The following is a 14,633-nucleotide window of genomic DNA, read 5'->3' on the forward strand; positions in this document are numbered from 1 at the left end:
GCGGAGGATTTGATGCTGTTGTGAACGCATCTGTGCAGAAAACCTCCTGCTGAGTTGTGAAAGGCAAACTGTGGTTAAACTCTGTAGCCAATTCTCCGGATAATACCTGATTGAGATAAAACTTTAGCATTGAATGAACGTAGGAAAGAAAACATCAAACTAGCAGGATAAAAGAGTAAGGAGCAGAGTCGGGGAGGGAGAGGAAGGCTCTTTGTAAAATGGAGCGTTTCAAGGTGAAAGCAGGTGGTTGTGCTTCAGAGAGGATAAAGTGACGACAATGGAAAGGACTGTGGAGGTGCAGATCATCACACAAAGTGATGGCCAATTTAACCTTATGTTGCAAGTCATGGCCTGTGTTGTTAACAGCAAGACTACTGCTAGAACAAGACTAAAGCTTTCTGCAAACTGCTTAGCTTTGTTCTGATAGGGTTGGGAAAATGGAAGAATAAATCTTCTATCAGCGATTTGCTGGGCCCATAGTTGGTTGTTTTTTGGGGGCGCTTTTTGCGACAATTTGTCGTTTTATTTTGCTAATGTAATGGTCTACCTCCTTGAGAATCCATTCAGTCGGTCCAGCCTGACTCCACTCGCTGACACGCAGACAAACCCACTGACACCGGCTCATCTAAGGTCCATACGCTTCTGAGTGTCCATGCGTTGATGTGATTGTTGCCACTGCCACAATATCAGTACTGATGACCACAAAATGATTGATACTTTTCTTTAATGGGTCAAATGCGTATTCATTCATTCAGCCCATCCTGACTCTGCTCCCTCCCTTTCTCTCTCTCTCTCGCTCTGTCATGCAGAAAAACACCAACACACGCACATCGACACACAAACACATCGGATGCTTCTGTAAGCTCAGCCTGGGTAAAAACAACATCATCGTCTTAATTACTTGCATGCAGCACGAGGAATTATTTGTGGTGCTAGAATGTTGTAAATATGATTTAAAATTCAGAACAAAGATGACAAACTACCACGTTCAGGTCCTTCAGCTTCCAGATTTAAACCTAAAATAACCCAAATAGTTGATTTTGTATTCTTCGTTACAAGGAGCTCTTCCACGCATTCGCTGATACTGCATATCTTCTAACCCTATCTTCTAACTTACTTTTTACAAGGTTTTTAGACTGCAAGTGTAAAAAGACCATCCATGCCTGCTCACCCGACATCAGTTCACTTGTGTGTGAGTATAAACTGTTGCTGTGCACACTTGCACACAATGTAAATCTTCTGCTTCTCAAACCAACTGGGGAGTTATTGTTTCCTCCATTTGAAAAGGAAGCTCTCAGCACCAATTCTTTACTCCATCAAGGAAATCAAACAAAAGCATCGAGGCATTTTTAAGAAAATGTGGCTGCCAAAATAATGTGACGACAGTGCATCAACTGACGTCATCACACACCAAGGCACAGTGCAGCACTTCATGTATGAATGTCTGCGTGTTGATAACATTGTCACACTGGCTGCGAAACACAAAATGCAATGATGTGTTATCAGCTAGTGCACAATAATCATTGTCTGGAAGGAGAAGATAGGAAAGGAAAGGAAAGGGATAAAAGGAAAGTGGATATAGAAATATCACTCTACCTGTTCTAATTTGAAGATGTGCTGGTTGAAGTAGTGCTGGAGTCGCTCGTTGGCGAAGTTGATGCAGAACTGTTCAAAGCTGTTGCTCTCATAATCCTCAAAACCAAAGATGTCGAGGACTCCTATGGACAGGATCTATAAAGAAAACCACAAAGCTCATTTTTTTGTCCATATTTGAAATATGTATGTTGTTATTCATCATAAACATTATGGTGAGTTTTACACTGTAAACATCACTGATCCTTTATCATCATTAATTCTATTTTGTTTCTTATAAAATCTCATCCTTTAGAGCTCCAGTGACACAGTTGACCTCTGGGTGTCAGTAAGATTCATGTCATCATAAATCATTTTAACATGCACCATCTAAAGGAGGCAAAGACAGCCTTTAATTATGAAATGGACTGTTAAAGTGGTGTCCAATTTCATTTACATATATTCAGCAGTGTTTTATTTCTCTCTCAAGGGCTATTTTTTATTCAGGCATTAAAACATACAAAACATGAACACACACTGCGTGCATCCACTGTGATGTGCGCATAAGAACAATGACCTTGACAGAAAGTAAAACCTCATCGACCCCCTGACAAGCACACACAGATGACATCAACACACATGCACGTGTGTCCAGGCACACGCACAGACACACACTGCACAGGGACAGAAAAGGGCCACAGGGAGTAAACTGAGCTGAGGGGAACCTGATGCCATCTGCCCAATATTCCTGTCATGCGCACACACACAAACCACACTCTGCATACACACACGCACAAACACACAATAAATGATCAGTTTTCTAATCCTTACGATGCCCCCACTGGGTATGACTTGCCAGCTGCCACTTCCAACATGCACAGGCAGGCACACACACACACACACACACACACACACACACACACACACACACACACACACACACACACACACACACACACACACACACACACACACACACACACACACACACACACACAGTGGTATTCCATATCACAACACGTCCAGCCTGTCAGCCTCTGGGAGTAAAGGAAGCAAGCCAGACAGACAGACAGACAGACAGACAGACAGACAGACAGACAGACAGACAGACAGACAGACAGACAGCAGGATAGGGAGCCCAGTTTGTACAAATAAACACTAAGAAGGGCAGAAAGAACACAGGGACATGAGTGAGGATGAATGGAAAATGTCTGTTTTTCCATCAGGAGCTAAATATTTCTCTTTTAGTATAACAGACTTTTTTTTTTTTAAGAGCAGACATGTTTCAAAAGCACAATGTTATTGATTATATTATTGTACCAGCTTACAGCCGGATGTCAAACAAATACAACTAAATGCTCTTAGACCTTTTAATATCCTTCATAAAACTAGTTTCTGAATTTTATATCATATTTACAAATGTAATTAATTTGTGGGGAAACAATTCAATATGGACAGAAACCTGTATAAATTCTGTGAGATTTATATTAAAACACTGGAAAATTCATATTTCATATATCAGATGTTTTGGAAATCATTTTAAACTAGGATATAAAATGAAGGGGCCCCTGATCTTGAGTGTTGCTCTCATCATCTCATGCACAGAAAATGTTCAAATGTTTGAAGGTTATGTAAGTGAGAGAAGACTAGAAACTTGAGGTGATTATTTTTATGTTCAGAGTTAAGGTCACTGATGTTTATGATAAATCAATCGTTGCAATTGGTTAAATTTTCCTTTTATGATACAGCTACACTTTTGAAGAGAATTGAAGAGTCTGCCATTCGAGAAAATTGTGTTTGGTCCAACGGAAAGTTCATTTTAACAAACATAGCACAAGACATAATAACACTGTCACTATAAATCATATACTATATTAGCATATAACTATTGAGCTCGTACACTGTATCTTACCATGACAATAATGATGTTTTAACACACTTAATTCACATCTATCGTACCAGGGCACTTATAAATAAATAGTTAAATAAATAGACGAATAGATAAATAAATACATAAATAGAACGTGAGACTGGCACAGTACAATTAACAAATACAAAAACAAACACTGAGTGGGATATGTAGAGCACTGGTACTATGAGAGTCATTCCAACATTTACTTCCCATTACTGACAACAAAGTCTGTCCAAATATGACAGATAAATTAAGTACCCTTTATTTGCGACCCCAGTATTATTGCCAATGTGCTTTTTTTTAATTCAATAACTTGAAGGAGGCAGAGCATGTTCCTTATACATGAAAAAAGCATACTAAAACATATGAAGTTTTCAAAATGTGATGAACAAGGTTTTTCCAGTATGTTACAACGATTTTTGTGAAAACATGAGAGAGCTCCCACCTTTGAACTGTCCTCCAGGTCCTTGTTGTTGAGCAGGGCGTGGTTGGTCCTGAACACAATCCAGTCAAACAGCGCACTGTACAGTGACTTGGCCATGGAGTCCCTCACAGTGCCCGCCTGCATACACGCACACACACACACAGACACACACACACGCACACACAGACAGAGCATGTCAGCTTATTTCTGATCATTAGCATAGAGGTTTCCTTTGTCAAAAACAGGGGCTAATACTTTTTAATTTCTCAGAGGGAAAAGTGTTCTCCGCAGCAGAATGAATGAATGTGTCCTGCCTCTGCCTGCTGCTCCACCCCTCACCTGAATCCACCAGATTTCTGCGTTGTTGCGTCTGAGCGGAGAATCTCCTGCTGCATTGTTCACGTGTGAAAGGCAGAGAAAATCCAGTCCCAATTTTGTGGGCATTCTCCGGAGTTTATGCCTGAAAATGGCTATACAAACCCAGACGAAAACTAAAGCTCCTTGGCGAAGGTAAAAGTTTTAGCTCAAGTAATCTGCCTAGCAGCTAAATGACTGTACTACTGTAATTTAGAGAAGGGATTTGGGAAATACCAGGGATATAACAACATGCACTGTATTTAGAGCATGTGTTAAAGCTCCCACTCTGCTCACAACTGTTTTTATGTTTGGTGGTCTTGCTGTGTGCCGTTCTGTAATACTGTAGGTTTTCCAGTCAGGAGCCAGAGCCCTGTCTGCCTCCAGACGTGCAGATCACGACTTGGACAACTTTTTCATGGATCACTTTTGGATCCATAAAAAAACAACACTGCCAAGACAGGCTATTATGTCTCAACAAGCCAAAGAGCGACTGTGGTCACACAATGAAAGCTTTGCTAAGCTGATATAAGAGTTGAGGGGTTAAACAGAGACTTGGACACAAGAGCACGTTCTTTGGCAGCTGGAGGTGTTATGATTGAATTGGCCCCCATTATGACTGGTTTCTTTTGTCTTGTTCAACATTTTCATAGCAAGAACCCCAAATAGTCTAATCCAATCAGAGGAGATGTAATACAGCAGAGGATGTCAACTTTTGTCAACACAAATCACACCCTTCTTTATAAATACTACTAACCCAATGAAACCACAACAAGCCACCTTTAGATTTTACTAATCTGCCTTACCAAACACATGAATGGTAAATCACAGGTTATATATACAACAACAACCAGTTAAGTTCTGCTGGTTGTCATGAACATTTGTAAATAGAGCATTAGGATCCTAACACTAAAGATGAATCCCTAAACTCTCACTGAAGACCAGCTGCAGGTGTAACATTGCGTCGCACTTCTTCACAAATTCAACCATTTAATACAATAATACAAAAATTAACTTCTTAACTTTTCTCCATGGTGAACGACATGAAGACATGTGTAGCAGACACATTGGACCTGTACAGTTCTACAATTTGTTTGGTGTCTGACATTGTTGTGTCCATTGAAAGCAATCCGTAACAGTAAGACAAACCAATCAGACCTTAGTAGGCCAAATTAAACACAGAGGTGTCATCTTTCTATATAGACAGCTCGGTAACATTTATGAAATATATATGGTCAAGTCAAGTTTATATATATATAGCTTATTACATATGACAAGCATAGACTCAATGTGATTCAAGATCAGAAGTCACAGAAAAAACATGAATTGTAAAAAAATATATAAAATAGGGGGGTACTACTGTCAGGGGTAATGAAAAAACTAAATAAAGCAACAGACCAAAATATCTAGAAGCATGAAGGGGTCAGTCTGATTATGAGGCTGGAGTCAAAAGTCAGGACCTGGTAATAACCTGGTAATTATTAAATTAAATTCAGTGTAATTATGATATTTATTGAACAACAAACACCATTTTATCACCATAAGGAAAGCAACCAGAGGAAGTCAGTGTGACCATTCCTGAAGCAAGAAATAAAAGCAGGCGCATACTCAGTCTACAAGAACATAATGACTGAAAAACAAAATGTCCTAAATCAGTTATATAATGATAAAAAATAAATAAAAAACTCTTTGTGGGACACTGTGAACCTGATCAAGCCCCACTGCGGATGCACTCTCTGCGAAGGACTGTTCCAAACACCGCCTGCTGAGGCCACATGCAGCCAAGAGCCGTGATGAAGCATTTTAAAAGCTGCCTCTCTGCTCTTGCATTATTGATTGTGTATGATATTTTTAGCGAGCAGGCCTGTGACGTCTGTCTTCCCACAAAGTTATGTAAAAATCTTACGAAGAAGACAAGGTTAAAAAAAGAACCACGATTTAAATGCTTCTCCAGGAACCTGGGGGTGGGGGGGGTGGGGGTGGGGGTGGTTTGCAGATCCTTATACAAACACTTGACATGCTCACTGAGCACTTATTGTCGCTGTGTTTGCCATGTAATTCAATTATTCACCACAATGGGACCAGTTGGGAGGGAGGGAGTGTCGCCGGGAGCAAATGGGTCGAAAAATGTTTTTCTGGAGGGCCACCCAAGAATCTGACAAAATGATTAGCAGGACTTCATCAGAGACTTTTGTAAAGTGTAACGGTGTGGGTTGTTAAAGCAGCTCTTCGCTGGTGTTTGTGATTATAAGGTTCTGCTGAGGGGAAGTTGTTTTTCTCTTTCCATCTCTTTCTCTCTTTCTTTCTACTGAAATACCACAGGAGGTGTGAAACATCAGCGTGAGGTCACACAGCACGTGGCCGGCTGGCTTCCTCGCTGCAGGATGTTTTGTGTGTTTCACCACAATATGCCTATTTGCATATGTTTTTAATTAGTATACGTGTGTGTGTGTATTTATATAGTGTATGTTAACTGATACATTTTACAATCCCCCTGCACTGGGTAAGTACCTCTGCTCTCTCCGTGTGACGCTTCAACCGCTTTGAAACAGTTGCTATATGAAGCAGCACCCGCCCCCCCATCACTTCACCTGATCCATGTCTGTCTCTCACACAGGAAGGAGGAAATGATGGTGTCAGATTATCTGGAGCCACATCAAAAACAGGACACCTGATCTTAAAAGACATGGGTTAACGTATATGTGCCTGTCACTGACTTCACACATGCACACGCTTCCAGCCCAGACCTGAAATACATTTCGAGTCCAAACCAGAGCTCAACCACAATGTTTGAGATTATTTGCACCATGGCCGGCTGAAGGATGGAACTGCACCGCCCCCACTGACTGTTTATTACATTTTTAGGAATACTGAAGGTATCGTGGGTCAAAATCCAACCAAATTCTGCACTGCACTTCCCTAGGCCACTGAGAATATACGTGCCATGTGTGAAGCTACTAAATTCGTGAGATAGGGGTTCCACATGCCGACAGACGTTTGTGGAATTAGTAGGCAGGTAAATAATAATGGCCTTGAAGTTGATGCATTGTTATTGTCCTTATCGCTTTCTTCAAATTTAGTGGGAAATAAAAAGTTGTTTTTTCTTTCTCGATCCCAGAATCAGACTTTTTTCTTTAAGCACTGGAACACTGACCTCCCTAAATACACATTCTGTTGCAAGGCTGCTGTTGAAAATGTTCGCATATTTTGCTTTTGAAATCCTTTTTCTGTGCTGAATGTGTGATGTAAGGCCTGTTGAGGGAGTGGAGAAAAGAGAGAAAACCTGTCACAAACATTTACATTTTTGTGTGGATATTGAGAACATGAGCCTTTATGTTTTTCTGCCTATTCTGAGTTGAACAGTGCCAAAACACAATCCTCAAAACAGATGCAGTTAAGTGCGTTACTCAATGGAAATGTCTGTGAACCTGTTTGAAGTGTGATGTATTGACTCGCTGAGCTTGTGAGAAGCAGAAGGACAACATTAACGCCCTGTCCACACTAATGCAGATAACTGCAAAACAAACTGTTTCCTCTGTGTTTAGGCCTCTTGTCCACACGCAAACGCAATTTAAGCCACGAAAAACAGATTTTTACAAACGCCTTCCAAATTGTAGATTCTCAAAAACCCTAGCGTCACTCTAGCACTGGGAGATCTAATCACACACTTGCAGCCCAATGTAACATCATTGCACCACAGCCGTCTGCCTCACCCAATATTACCTGGATCACAGCTTTCTTCTCTGATGTTTAATGGATCATTGATGTAGACTGTATCGCCACCTACTGGCCTGGCATGCTTTTTTTGCTTTTGTATTGGATTTTGCGTTCTCACATGCAGATATTTTGTAAAATGAAGGTCTTGTGGATGGATATTTTTTTTAGTAATAGTGTAGCCAAGGCCTAAGTTTTAAAAAGATCACAGATCCAACCAGATCCGAAATCTAAAAGGTCCAGTGCGTAAGATTTAGGTGAAAGGGATCTGTTGGCAGGAATTGAATATAAAATAATCCTAGTGATGCTTTCACTAGTGTGTTTCATCTAAGTTTTACAAATTGTTGTTTTCTTACCCTAGAATATATATTATATTATTATATTATATTATATTTAAATACTTTATATTTACATCAGGAGCGGGTCCTCTCTACGGATGTCGCCATGTTTTTTACAGTTGCCCAGACTGGACAAACTAAACCTTTTGAGTTTTTATGACAACTGGAGGCTACGTGCAACTTCACCACTAGATGTCACTAAATTATACATACTGAACCTTTAAATGTTACCAAAACTAAATTAAACATTTTACTGGTACTTTAAACTAACTAATAAAAATATATATTTAGAGGCAGGGTAGAGACATTAGCCCACTGAACACAGTTTCCCTTCATGAACAATAATTACTTTTACTCTCACAATCACGCTGGAACAAATCAACCAGGGATCATTCAGTTAATTCAGGTGACCCGAATTCAACAGGTCAGATGCTTCATCCAACTCTCCCCATCTCCACCTCCACTGTGGTTGGAGGTTGAGGATATTTTTTTCAGCCTTCCTCATTCAAGTAGGAAGAAATAATTTCAGAGAAAAAAAGAAACATTCACCAGGTTCTATTTTTTTTCTCCACGTTTATATGAAAACAGGCGTGTTATGGATTCCACAGGAGGCCTCAACTCGCTCCCATGGCCCTCGGTCAGATCAGGCCAGGGCTTAACTATTGCTATTCTTGTGGTGAGTGTGTGTGTGTGTGTGCTGTTGTACTTCTGTCTTTGTGGGGACCAATTTCAATGAGGACATTTGTCAAAAGTAAGGACATTTTGGTCAGTCTTCACTTCTTTATACGACTCATTGGTAGTTAAGTAAAGACATCGAAATAGAAAAGAATGCAATTTAAAGCTACATCAACGAAAGCATGGCCAAAAGTTACTTGAAAATTGCAAATATTTACTGACTTTGTATCTATTCTGTCAGTTAATTGTTATTGTTAGTTTTTTCTTTTAATGGTATTGATTCATTTTTTATCTTGTCTCCTCCGCTAAATGTCACTCTTTCTGGGATTTGAAAGTCGTTTTTTATTTGGATGTGTACCGCTCTGTCTCTGTTTCACTCTCTCCATTAATGTCTCAGTCCTTTCAAGATAAGGCCAGCTCGAAAAGGACAGAAGAGTACTTTCATAACATGACACCAGGAGCTGCAGGACAGGATTTATCATAGCTGCAGACCCCCACCACTCAGGTTTAAGTTTCTAATCAGCCTAACTTATAGAGCTCATGCAGAAAAAAAGTTGATGTACTGTATGTGTTAGAGAGAGAGAGAGAGAGAGAGAGAGAGAGAGAGAGAGAGAGAGAGAGAGAGAGAGAGAGAGATATGTAGGATCTGGTTTCTGGCCTATGTCCTGTATATTCCAGTGGAGGTTGCACATTCCTGAGAAAAGACCACATGACTGTAGGGATGGGGGTGTGGGGGAGCGGGAGCTACCATTGTTGGGCTTAACTAACCCATAGATCAGATGGGGAGGGTGGAGCTGAGTAGAGTAACAGACTATCTAAGTGTAGCATTTCCTTCCTCAGACACAAGACCCTGCAGCAACAAGCAGAGAGACGGAGGGATAAACAGAGCCCACCGAATATTAAGGACAGATATTATGATACACATCACAGGAGCCTCTGCAGAGGCATCCGGGAGGTACATTTCAGCAGACTGTAATTCCACAGGGCTGAGTGGACAGGGTTAAATCGTGTTGCTGCTGCTCGACTCGACAGGAAACAGGAAGCTGCAGAGGAAGAGACCCCTATCAAAAGAGCCTCAGACAGACGAGGTGGAGGCCGGGAGAGTGCCACAACAAACTCCCCAGACAGGCTCCAAAGCTTGTACACACACACAAACACTCGCAGAATCTCCCCTGCAGCTGACGCACTTCGTAACAAAACGTTCAGCTCCACAATGCTTTCCAAAGACAGCTTGGAATTTACTCCAGCCCCACCTCCACAACACACACCATTGTTAGCAAGGAAGACAATTATAATTTTTTTTATTTTTTTATTTTTTAAATGAGCTTCAGTGTAAAACTGGGCATACACTGTGCAACTTTAGTAATGTTGTTAAATTCTATCTCACAGTGTGCGAGTAAATCGTCTGAGACGTGAAGCCAAAACTCACAATTTACGTGCTCACACTGTACGGTCTGATTGTCTGACACGACCTGACTGCTCACACTGACCGTGACGTCGGCTCCTCTGGACCAGCTCCTCCACACTAAGCTTCAGTCTGTTTATTCCCTGTTCTAACGGAATCTAGTCAACAGGAGTTTCCTTTTAAATTAGCAAGGACATCATGTCACGCTGTTGTTCTGACATGTCAGAAATTCATCACATGCCCCTGTACATTGCACGACAAACGATGCACGACGAAGCTGAAAATCAGTCCGACTCTAAAATTTGTCACGCAATTCAGTAAACGCATTTAAATCGGGCTCCAATCACACAGTGTATTGCTGCCTTAAAGCATCATCTAGGTTTTGTATGGTTATACCCATCCTGACACAGAGGAATAACCAGCAGTTGATCATTGGTTGAAGAACACAGTCAGATTAAGTCTGTGTGTGGGATTCAGATGGGTGTCATATCTTGTTGCTGTGTGTGGATGGTGTGTTTACAAAATGGTCACCTCAGCAAGTTTGTAGGGCACGATGAGCCGTTCTCCGACAGTGACAGTTTTCCTGGTTGTCAGCGCTTCGAGCAGCATCTCCTCCTTTACCTGAAGAAAAAAAACAAACAATTGAGACAAGGTCAGGGACGAGAGGGATCAGGGTCACTGGAACCAGAGACACACCCGTGTTAGAGAGTCACCAGCAGCTCATCACGCTGTTGGAGGGATACATACCTATATGTGAGAACCCTGCCGCTACATTTATAAATTATATCTTGTACCTTTATTTTGACAGTTTGATGGCATAACGTGCAGCAACAGTCTGGTACAACCATTGATGAGAGGGCCACACTGCGAGAAGCAGATGTCACTGCACACGTCTCCTCCAGCTACAGGGATTATGGGAGTGGGCCGAACAGCTGCTGCTGAGACCACGTATTTTGTGGGTGTGTGTGTGTGTGTGTGTGAGTGCATGTAAGTCTCTTTGTGCGACTGCGTGAGGTCTTCATAAAGGTGAGGATGTTAATGTTACAGTTAATACCATTATGAATCTGTGTTTGTCAGTTGCCTACTTTGTCAAGGGTTTGACATAAACACAGATCAGGCGACAGAAAGAATGCTCTCTTTGTGTGTGTGTGTGTACGTGTAGTGAGTGGGATGGTGGGGGGGGGGTGGCATAATCAGACTTCATTTCACACTGCCTGGTAATCCGTCCACTAAGAGCAAAGCCTATTCTGCAGCCTGGTGATTGGTCTTTAGCCGCTACATTTTTATGTATTAGTCGCTTGGTAACAGGCTTTCCACTCCGTCTATGATCAAAGCACTAATACCATAATACACACATGTTGTTAAGCTCTGGTTTGAGATCAGTCATTCTGCTCATAAATCAACCTTTTAGTTTTTCGTGTAGAAGTCTTAATCTATATTAGCAAGTACAGTGTTAGTGTTAACAGTGCTGATTTCAAATCTTACAACAAATCAAGTTTGAAAATAAATCATCTGTTTATCTGATTAGAATCTCAACAGCCATTCATCTTATCGCCTTCACACTTGACAAGTGCGTTGTTAAGGGAAGCACTGTCGAATTTGATGTGATTTGGACACATCAATAACATTGGAATACACAGGTGACCAGCGCTCTGTAGCAACAGCAGCTGGGACTCACAACAACACTCACTGTCACAACAACAGCAACAACAACTGATTCTCCAGTGCTGGGTTCTGCCTACTGGGTCGAGCCTTGTGCCGTTGTTGATCACTGCAATGGCCTAGTCACCAAACTATCACCAAACAGCTCTTTGTTAGGGTGTCTTTATAACCAATTAAATTCAAGAGGTTTAAAGACCTTTTTAATACCGCTTGAAATCAAATTTAAGACCAAACTATCAGATTCCACTGCCTTACTCCCCATTGTCCCAATTTTCAAAAAACCTTTGACACAGCGCAGTTTGCTTCATAAGCATTTCCAGGAGTACTAGTCACCCTCGAACTACTTCCCGTTAAACTTGTATTTCCCCATTTCCATAAACTAGCCAGCAGACTGGGCAGTAACTTAACCAGAGAAGGACTAATGACACAGTGCATATCCTGGAAATGATGATTCTTCTTCTTCAGTCTGGCAGAGTGGAAACTCATCCACTTTGAATTTAAGATAACCGAATACTTCTAATCAGTGACAGTTGTTCAGTTTCCAAAGGTTATATAAAGTTATATAAAGTTGATAAAACAAGTCAATTGAGTAAGTATATTTCTACACTGCAGCTCAATGTCTTTTCCCTGAACAGCGGGAAAAAGGGGGAATTTTAAACGGGATATCTCCTTGATTTGATTAACTCAGAATGCTGAAGTCTAATTTTGACTTAAACTTTGGAACATGTTCTTGTATCTTTTACTGTAGAATGTGTGAGGGTTACAAACACTGTGCATTTTGAATACAGCCCAAATATTTATTACATTTCTGCATTTAATGACCAGGAAAGAATTAGGAATTGCTGGCAAAATACAGCACAGGAAACTCCTGCTGAAGAAAACTAAAACAAACCTGACAGGACCTATGACAAAACTTTTTGGCCCATGTCAGGTTGTGATGAATGAACTAAACGTTTGGACTGGACTGGCCTCAGTGTTTTTAGAGTTAAAATACCAAGAAATTCCGACTTTAGTGGGATTTGTGTTCACAGAGAGCTACTCTCTGTGGACTTGTGTCTGGTTTGCACAGGAATTTTTCTGGTTAGGGTCGAGTCACTCAGCTCCGCAGCTCAGAGGATCCAGCGTGTCAGCCGTCCATCAGCCCTTGCGAGCCCTACTTCCTCCTCCAGGTTCACGTCCACAGGAAACAGGAGGTCCAGTCTACTTTTCATTCCTATTCATGCATCAATCCACACTCGTGACGATCAGTTCTCCTTTAGCAGCGCGTCACACGAGTATGCCGCAGTTAGTGTAGTGAGAGCAGCGGTTCACATCACATCCTGTCTAAAATGTTTTACATTACGTTACGTATCAAAGTGAAACACGGACTGATTCCAGCATTGGATATTCATGCAGATTAAACTTTGGCTAAGCTTTGCCACAAAAAACTGCATTAAGCAAACCCAACAGCATATTATAGCCATTTAGTAGTCCTGCTTATTTAAAAGGTCTTAAAATAAAAACATACATCATGAATAAAACATAAAGGTGAAGAAATGTTGATGGAGCTTGTCTGGTCTATATGTGTGTATAATCCTAGCATCAAACAATTACATTTTTGGAATATTTTAATAGTAATTTAAAGGCATTTTAATTGTAAATTGATTGTAAATTTTATGTACCAAAACAATTACTTTATTTTCAATAGACCTCATGAAACTAACTTTGCTAACTCACCTCTATATCATCCTACAAAAACTATCTGATTCAGCAGTAGAGAGGTAACAACACCTGCTGTTTAATTTTGATTCTTTCTTTGTGGTTATTACATGAAGCTGCATTGTTTTCCTTCCCTTTCTTCTTCCTCTTTTAAAAAAATGTTTTATACGTCCCTCTGGACGAAGGGCCGCTGCCCCCACATGACACATATCCAAACAACTTGAACTTAAACAATAACCCCGGAGCATGTGGGCAGCATGTGGCTGCACGTCACTGCCACTCTGGACCTCTGCACAGTCAGAGCGACACCAGTCTGGATGTTACAGGCAGGCTTCACAGTCATAACATCCCCATAGTGCTGTTGACAGGAGTCTCTGGCGCACGTCGGACATTGTTTTGTCAGTGACTCAACAAGCACATCCGGTTAATCGTTGCAGTTTGTAGCAGGGGACTGGGAAGTAACAGCGTCCCTCAGTCCCAAGGTAAATCAGAACAGATTGAGTGTGTGGGTATGTGTGTATGGTCTGTATTTATATAGAGCTTTTCTAGTCCAGATGACAAGTCAAAGCACTTACAGTACAGTTTATTACCATTCACCCATTCACACACACATTCAAATGCATCTATGGGCAGGACTTTCTCTATGATGGGCAATTCGGGGCTCAGATGTAGAAGACTGGGATCAAACCACCGACCTTCTGGTTAGAGGACGACTGCTCTACACCCCCTCAGCCAGTGTGTGTGTGTGTGTGTCACTGTGTGCACATTTATAATGTGTGGCAAGTTAACCCATGTCAGAAGACGCTTTTCCACGTCTCTATTTGTCATGTGGACAATAAAGAGTCCAGAACAGTGAAAAACTTCAGGATAATTGTTGAC

General features: G+C 41.1%; 1 protein-coding gene across 12 annotated transcripts in view; it reads right to left on the bottom strand.

Annotated features, from left to right (window-relative positions):
* LOC117763641 (unconventional myosin-IXAa-like) overlaps positions 1 to 14,633 on the bottom strand; it is a 147,408-nt gene that overhangs the window by 43,895 nt on the left and 88,880 nt on the right. For all 12 annotated transcript variants that reach the window (XM_034588916.1, XM_034588921.1, XM_034588926.1 and 9 more), the window contains 3 exons: positions 10,926 to 11,015; positions 3,930 to 4,046; positions 1,597 to 1,731 (listed from right to left, as the gene is read on the bottom strand). In XM_034588916.1, the coding sequence (XP_034444807.1) occupies positions 1,597 to 1,731; positions 3,930 to 4,046; positions 10,926 to 11,015 (342 nt within the window). The remainder of the gene's footprint in view (positions 1 to 1,596; positions 1,732 to 3,929; positions 4,047 to 10,925; positions 11,016 to 14,633) is intronic.

This window comes from Hippoglossus hippoglossus, chromosome 6, assembly GCF_009819705.1.
Source record: "Hippoglossus hippoglossus isolate fHipHip1 chromosome 6, fHipHip1.pri, whole genome shotgun sequence".
In the NCBI taxonomy this organism is placed as follows: Eukaryota; Metazoa; Chordata; class Actinopteri; order Pleuronectiformes; family Pleuronectidae; genus Hippoglossus; species Hippoglossus hippoglossus.